This window comes from Triticum aestivum, chromosome 7B, assembly GCF_018294505.1.
Source record: "Triticum aestivum cultivar Chinese Spring chromosome 7B, IWGSC CS RefSeq v2.1, whole genome shotgun sequence".
Taxonomy (NCBI): domain Eukaryota; kingdom Viridiplantae; phylum Streptophyta; class Magnoliopsida; order Poales; family Poaceae; genus Triticum; species Triticum aestivum.
In genome coordinates, this window is record NC_057813.1 from 188,760,941 (window position 1) to 188,769,580 (window position 8,640).

At 44.2% G+C, this 8,640-nt stretch overlaps 1 protein-coding gene across 1 annotated transcript; it reads left to right on the top strand.

Moving 5' to 3' along the window:
* Nucleotides 1-214: 214 nt before the first annotated feature.
* On the top strand, nucleotides 215-5,567 carry LOC123157822 (methyl-CpG-binding domain-containing protein 1-like). Its single transcript, XM_044576015.1, has 5 exons — nucleotides 215-315; nucleotides 1,737-2,246; nucleotides 2,536-2,589; nucleotides 2,964-3,079; nucleotides 5,425-5,567. The coding sequence occupies exons 1-5, from the start codon at nucleotides 215-217 to the stop codon at nucleotides 5,565-5,567; spliced, it is 924 nt and encodes a 307-aa protein (XP_044431950.1).
* Nucleotides 5,568-8,640: the final 3,073 nt, after the last annotated feature.

Consider the following 8,640-nt stretch of genomic DNA (forward strand, 5'->3'; position numbering starts at 1 on the left):
CTTGTGTGATTGCTTGATCCTCGGTAGATCGACGGAGTGCCTCGGTTTATTCTAACATTCCACTCCTTCCCCTTGGATGGCCACCCTCAGGTTCTCCGACGAGATCCTCGTGTGACGCACCGCGCGATGGAGACGTCGACATGGTCTCTCCCTCCCGTCCGCGTCAAGGCCGGAGGGGACTGCCGGCGGCGGACAGCAAGCGAGCGAGCGTACGATGGCCGCCCTCGCCGTCGGGATGGCTCGCTGCAGCGGCATCCTCCTCATCCTAATTCTCTCCGTCGGGATGGCCTCAGAGTCCGCGCTGGTGGGCGACAGGTGAGCCACGGGCTCGCAGTCGTCGCGCGGCGCTGGGATGCATTGCGCCTCCTGGTCCCCACTCGCCGGGAGCCCCTGCTACGCCACCCCGTGCACCCCGTTCGCCGCGGCGGCCTCCAACACTGCCGGTGCGGTCAGAAACAGTCTAGATGCTTTATTATTTACTAAAACTAAAATAGGGAGTGCGGGTTGATATCATTTAAATCGAGGGGCCTTTTTGAAAAACTTCCACGATGACGGACGACCAGAAGCAATATCTGCTTTATTATTATTATTATATATTATATATATATAGTGATGCTATTCATCACCCAGGGTGCAGAATAAGTTATTCTTCACCCAAGGTAATCTTACGGTAACTTCATAATTAAATTATGTTTTGAGTTCAAATAGTTACATTCCTATTGATTCACTACGTAAAATTTGGTATAAGAAAAAAATATAGGTCATAAGACAAGAAAATTTTGGTGTTCATGTATATTTTACACTATGTTTTTACGTTTGTAATTTTACATAACATAAAATATTTTTTACGGCGATTGTATATTTTCTTACGATCTATTTTTACATCAGAAATAAGATAAAACTTACGAAACATAAAATTACAGTGCATTGGTGGTAAAATAGTGGGGGTGAAGAATAACTATTCCTCACCCAGGGTGACGAATAGTCAATCCCTATATATATATATATATATATATATATATATATATATATATATATATATATATATATATATATATATATATATATATATATATATATATATATATATATATGTAGAGAGTAGAGATAGATTACCATGCTAGGGCTTTCGGAGAACATATCGCTAAGGCGTTCGTTTTCAGAGATTTTACACGTGGTAGATTCAGCAATTTTACATGTGGAATAGTAGATTTATTTTAGGGATATCTGCAATTCGATTTACTATTGCTACATTAGGTTATGTTTCTAATGTTGATTGCATCTCGGTCAGTGTGTAGCCTAGGGTTCTGGAGCGTTACGTTAGCTCAAGCTGTTAAATATATATTTGCGAGTTATGTCCTTACTTTTGTGAACTGAATTGCTGATGCCCCAACTAGTGATGAGTTCGTAACGGAATCTTTGAATCTAGCCTAGGGATCTAAAACATGACGTAAGCCCTAGTTACCTAATTAAGCTGTTCAAAATGTTAGAGATTTATGGCATACCATAGTGAACCTGATTTATGGGAGAACCATACTGCTCTAATGCCAGCGATATCTTGATATCTAGCCTGAGAAATCAAAGATTTACTATAAGTAGCCTTTGTGCTCACCCTCTCTTTTCATGTTCATGGTGGTGTATCCCTTCTGTTTTAATCTTACGTTCACGTTTCTTTTGTTTCTCTGTCAAGCATTTTGCCTTTCCCAGTCTGAAACTTTTGCAATTACCTCCAACAGGGAACTAAAAACTACGGGATCCAGGCCGGCTAATCCTGTGCCCAACCCTGATGAGAGTTCATTATCTCATATCAAGAGTCAAGATATGTTAGCTGACAAGGTTGTGGACCAATGGGATGACAGTGACACTGAAAACTCCTCTGGAAGTGCATCATATCAAGTTGTTCCTTACAAGAATGTCCAGGGAGAAAACAACTTACCTGTGTTGTCTAAAAAAAGAAAATTCATTATCAGTACATATTCTGTGCAATGTAGTACTTGCAAAAAATGGAGAGTTGTACCATCCAAACTGAAATATGAGCAAATCCGAGAGAATATTATACAAGTTCCTTTTTCTTGCAAATATGTCCATGGGTGGAAGCCACAAGTTACATGCCATGATCCAACTGATATATCTGAGGATAATGGCATGGCATGGGCAATTGATATCCCATGCATCCCTCAGACCCCTCTTGGGTGGGAAAGGAATATTACTCTAAGGAATGAACAGAGCACGAGATTCGCTGATGTGTGAGTATTACTTGCTTTGCACAACATCGTAGTTAATTTGTTTCCCAGCTTTTTGTATTTATTTCTGAGCTAATGATGTTGCAGTTGTTTTCTAACGTCCCTGGGTCGTAACTCTTGAGAGCTCAGAATGCTCATTTATGGTTTAGGAACTTAATGGTGTTCATATTTGATCAATGGTTAACCATTCATTCCTGTGGTTACACACCTTACACACCTATATAAAAGGATGTGCTTGCCGTTCCGTGTATGTATTGTATGACTATTTTGTGACACTTATACATCCTTTCAGGTACTATATCTCTCCCGCAGGCATAAAAATAAGATCCAAGAAAGAGGTTGAAAGGTAAGCTAACTTTTGTTTAGTCAACTTCTCTTCAATATCGTTACTTTCTTAAGCATATTATAATGCTCATATGTAGTTTTTCATTCATCTAGCATGTTGATAACCGCATCTGACTGGTATCCACTATTATTGTCATAATTGTTACAAAGTGTTATTATTCTACTTTCACTACCTCAATTGCTCAATGATCACACAACCAGCATTCAGGCTTAGCTTTGTTGGGGCCTATTTTCAGAAATCTCGCCTGTTCTTGCAATTTGAACGTTGGAAACAACACAGAATACATGCGTATACTATGTGAAGTTGTGAACTTCTCCATGTGGTTCACTCTGTCTAGATGTTTATCTTATTCTTCATATGTTATACTTTGATAGGTATCTTGAAGACAACCCAGACTATGCTGCTGATTTACATTTATCTCAGTTTTCGTTCAAGGTACCTAAACCTCCAAATTGCCCTCGTCATTCAGAGCTTATTGAACCAACTGAAGGTATTTATGCACAATTTTTAACACGGTTACTTTAACTGGCATGCTAAATGAATTGCTGGTTGGACTAGCCTCTCTCTTCTGTTTAAACAATAGCCACTATTGCTTGAAATTTGTATCAGTGATAAAATGGTTTTCAGATTGCCTTGTCAACTGAGAATGCGTTACAAGGCTGTGTACTTTAATATTGTGGTACTTAATGGAACTATTTAAGTGGTAGGACAAGTGGTGAGCTGGGGTGTACAGGATAGTAGGGCATTCATGTAAGCGAAGTTTCACACATGCCACTCATATTTTAAATGATCATAACAGGTTGAGATGTCATAAATTGGATTTTACTTTATTGTTTTAGATTTCTGTAAATTGGATGGCAAACCTGATAACATAACGTAGACCATTGCACGCACTAGTGGCTGATGGATTATATCCCCTTTACATGAACATAAACTATATGAGAGTTCTGTTAATGCATAACTCCGCCTATGTTGTCTCAACATAGCCGGTCCCAAGCCCGGGTAAAGGAGGAGGGTTGTAATAGGCTTGGCGAGCCAACGTAAAAACTCAGCCACTCTTATGGAGATGAAACCCAAATCAGTTTGGTTTCATGCCTGGGAGGTCGACCATGGAAGCCATTTTCTTGGTACGACAACTTATGGAGAGATATAGGGAGCAAAAGAAGGACTTGCATATGGTGTTCATTGACTTGGAGAAGGCCTATGATAAGATACCGCGGAATGTCATGTGGTGGGCCTTGGAGAAACACAAAGTCCCAGCAAAGTACATTACCCTCATCAAGGACATGTACAATAATGTTGTGACAAGTGTTCGAACAAGTGATGTCGACACTGATGACTTCCCGATTAAGATAGGACTGCATCAGGGGTCAGCTTTGAGCCCTTATCTTTTTGCATTGGTGATGGATGAGGTCACAAGGGGTATACAAGGAGATATCCCATGGTGTATGCTCTTTGCGGATGATGTGGTGCTAGTTGACGATAGTCGGACGTGGGTAAATAGGAAGTTAGAGTTATGGAGACAAACCTTGGAATCGAAAGGGTTTAGGCTTATAGAACTAAAACCGAGTACATGATGTGCGGTTTCAGTACTACTAGGTGTGAGGAGGAGGAGGTTAGCCTTGATGGCCAGGTGGTACCTCGGAAGGACACCTTTCGGTATTTGGGGTCAATGTTGCAGGAGGATGGGGGTATTGATGAAGATGTGAACCATCGAATCAAAGCCGGATGGATGAAGTGGCGCCAAGCTTCTGGCATTCTCTGTGACGAGAGAGTGCCACAAAAGCTAAAAGGCAAGTTCTATAGGATGGCGGTTCGACCCGCAATGTTGTATGGCGCGGAGTGTTGGCCGACTAAAAGGCGACATGTTCAACAGTTAGGTCTGGCGGAGATGCGTATGTTGAGATGGATGTGTGGCCACACGAGGAAGGATCGAGTCCGGAATGATGATATACGAGATAGAGTTGGGGTAGCACCAATTGAGGAGAAGCTTGTCCAACATCATTTGAGATGGTTTGGGCATATTCAGCGCAGGCCTCCAGAAGCTCCAGTGCATAGCGGACGGCTAAAGCGTGCGGAGAATGTCAAGAGAGGGCGGGGTCGACCAAATTTGACATGGGAGGAGTCCGTTAAGAGAGACCTGAAGGATTGGAGTATCGACAAAGAGCTAGCTATGGACAGGGGTGCGTGGAAGCTTGCTATCCATGTGACAGAGCCATGAGTTGGTTGCGAGATCTTATGGGTTTCACCTCTAGCCTACCCCAACTTGTTTGGGACTAAAGGCTTTGTTGTTGTTGTTGTTGTTGTTGTTGTTGTTGTTGTTGTTGTTGTTGTTTGTAGAGTTTTGTTAATGCATGCTGCCTATATATAGTTGCATAACACAGATAGCCAGGTGGGTGACTTCTAGTACCCATGTTGATTATAGCACCACTCCTAGATTAAGTTCTTGCAACTAGCTAGCGATTTAGGGATCTTGTAGCAGCTGTTGGAAATTTAGAATCACTGTGTGGGGTTCATTGGTGGTTGGTGATGTCTGCTGTTTCCATCTGCTCCCTCCGTTCGGAAATAGTTGTCATTGAAATGGATGTACCTAGATGTATTTTAGTTCTAGATACATCCATTTTGAAGACAAGTAATTCCGAACGGAGGGAGTATTAGTATACTTGCATACAATGACCCTTGCACAACAGACGACGTCTTGATGTGATTAGCTTGCTTGTCTTCTCTTCTGGCTCAAGTGAATGGCGTTCTATTCACTCTTTGTGTCTGTGCAACCATCTGATAATTTGTCACACATGATTCGTTATTTATCTGATGGCATGCTCTTATTTTCAGTGCCACCTCCGGTTCACGAGGATCCCGTGCACAACTACATGTCGGTCCCTCATGGAGAAGCCAATCTTGTAACTCACATAGCAGTGACACTAGCTCTACAAGTACCAGTGATTCTCTCCAAAAAGAGAAAACTAAACCAGTGATGCTCTCCAGAAAGAAAGAAAAATGCTCTATCAGTGATGTTCAAACGTCAGACTTGAAATGTGCTATTTTGCTGCATTATCTTACTGTGTGTGTTCTACCTTAGCTAAGCTCGCTCCCCTTATGTCGTACGTTGCTCTAGCTTGGCTGGAACTGAGAAAGTTTTTGGGACATTGACATCAACAGAGGAATGTTGTTGTAGAAAGTTATTGAAACTGTCACATTGATTTTACCTCACTCTGTTCGTGTGTTGTGAATGCCTATAACTTTAAGTTTATGTGTGTTGCACATCATAATCTCTTGGATAACAGAAGTTTCTGCCACCCCCATTCTATGACCAAAGATCACATTATATACATATATCTATTTCATGTTTATGTGACGAATTGCGTAAACGCGCAAGCCCATAGCATTTTAGACCTTTTTAAGTTCAAACATACAAATGACAAAAGCCGTTAAACTATGTATCATATTGATCTGCATCTCAAAAGAAAAACAAACAAGGATTCTTATAGAACTAGAAACATAAAATGCATTTCATGGAAAGAGTGAGCCCCATTCTGTGATCAAAGAGTTTACAAACTGGCATGAGAAAATTTTAGCTGTTCTGCACCTTTATTAGCCTGACATGACAAAATTTCACAACGACCTCTGGTTAAGGGCATCGTTGGATGGCAAGTCTTACAAGATGCAGGAACAAGAAAAATTCTTTATGAGGTCAAATAAACCTTGTACCAATTGAGGGATACAACAGACAACTAGTAGCACTTATACATTATTAACTGTCAAAATAAATAGCTTCACCGACCCATAATTACCGACCGCAGGCCTTGTTCGGCCCATGAGGAGAAAACAAGGAACTCATTTTGTTGTCTCGTTTGTAGAATCGCGAAAACACGGTAACGGCCAACTTGGAGCTGAATTCGGACATGGAGTGTCAAAAAAAATGCAAATTGGAGCTGAATTCGGATATGGAGTGGCGCCAATATATAGCTTCGACACGCAATCTTGGGCTCGCGTTAATTTTCTTCCCCCAACTAGCTTGGAATCGTCCGAGTCCAATCGAGAGAGAGAAAACTGCAACACCAATTTAGGGCAATGCCGCTGCCGCCGCGCGCCGTCGTCCTGCCATTGCCCGTCGTCGCCTCGAAAGTGGCACCCAAGAGAAGCAAAGTTGCGGCGATGACAGCGGCCAAGAGAACTAGTGGCGCGCCCCGCTCGCCGGAGAAGGTTCCTCGGGTGGATGCAGCAGCCAAGAAGTCGAACAACGCGCCCTGCTTGCCTGCGAAGGTTCTTCAGAAGTCCACCGTGGATGCGGCGCGCCGGCAACTGCGATTCGCGTGCGGGGATGCTGTGGAGGTGCGCAACAGGTTATGCACGAACGTCGTCTTCTCCGGCAACACGCAGCTGGTGATCTACCTCCGCGCCAAGGTAGTCTCCGCCTCGGCCGGCACCGAGTCCTACCTCGTCGAGTACCCCGCCATCAATAGCAAACCCAGCCGTGTCGCACGAGTGCCATCATGGGACGTCCGCGAGCCCCGTCGCGCTCCACCCCACCCGGCCGCCGATGCAGCATCGCCGGCCAGTTCCAAGAGACCACCACCGCCGGAGCAGACAGAGCGCGGCGGCGATTGTTGCAAGAAGGAGAAGAGGGTCGGCAAAGGGATCCCGATGGACGCACTGTGTCGATTCTACGAGGAGCACGATCCAGAGTTTGCGTTGAAGCTGCGCCGCGCGACGATGATGACGAAGGTCGATGGAGAGCGCCCAACAGTTTACGTTTAGTTCTAGTTCTCTCGGGAAGTAGTTTTCTTCTTTGCTCTCTCTACTAGTTGTCTGTTATGAATTCATGATCGATCGCTGGAGAGAGGAATTGATGAACATGATCATTAGCAGTAAGAACTCTGCAATTGACTAGATGTATAATGTATTCATGATCGCTGGAGAGAGGAACTGATGTATGTGCCTCGTCCATATATTATTAAACGGTTCTGCTATTTCTCAGTCGACTGAGAAATAGTGAAGTCTCAGTCAACTGTTTTACCCTTCGGCATGTGTAACGCTCTTTGTCCAGCCTGTTTGCCTTTTTTCCTTTGCTCCCATCGGCCTTGGTTCTGTAGGGGCTAGGGAGTGTTTGTTGGGCTTAGAGCATTACTAGTAGCACCCTCAAACCCTCAAACCCCTAAAAATAACTGCTTTTTTTACAGTTTTCGTCAAAAAAAAGCCGTAGATTAGAACCCCTTAACCCTCAAACCCTCTCCCAATCCTCAAAAGTAAGGGTCGGGGAGCAAAACCTACCCCAACCCTCATTTGGCGGTTATCCTCGCGCGGGAGGGAAAAATCCTCCCAACTCCCGCGCCCACGCCCGCGACCGCCGCTGCTAGTCGCCCCCGTCGCCGGCGACCACCCCGTCAACCTCCCACGCGCAACGACAACGTTGTTCATGGGGAATATTCCATTATAAGGGTTGGGTTTGAGGGTTCTAATCTTTGCCCCTGTTTTTCAACCCGTAAAAGTGCCCAAAAAGATCATTTTTGGACCCTTAAAATGCTAGTGAGGGTTTGAGGGTTTGAGGGTTCTACTAGTAATGCTCTTAGTACGTAGGTGGTCGATGGGTCTTTTTCTCGTTTTCTTTTTTGTTTGTTTTTGGGGGCGATTCAGAGGGGAACGGGCAGATATGTGTGCTCCCGTCGATGGGTGACGCTGGTGATGGAGTAATTTATCTCTGTTATTATACGCTCTCTGTTTTGTCTTTTTTTTTGTTTTTTGGTTCGAGTAGTTGCATGTCTTCTAACCCGACCCGCAACTAGACTTTTTTGTTCTGTCGAAGGGGGCGCCAGTAGAGGGGGCGGGCCAGTTGCAAGCCCAACAACAACCCCGCAACTGCAAGTGCCGCACCCGACAACAACTGCATGTCCCCAAACATGGTTGCAACTAGACTTTCTTTTGTCGGAGGAGGCGGCGGAAGAGGGGGCGGACTAGTTGCATGTCCGACTCTAGGCATGCAACTACAAGTGTCGCACCCGACCGCAACTGCATGTCTTCTACTTCGACCGCAACTAGACTGTTTTGTTC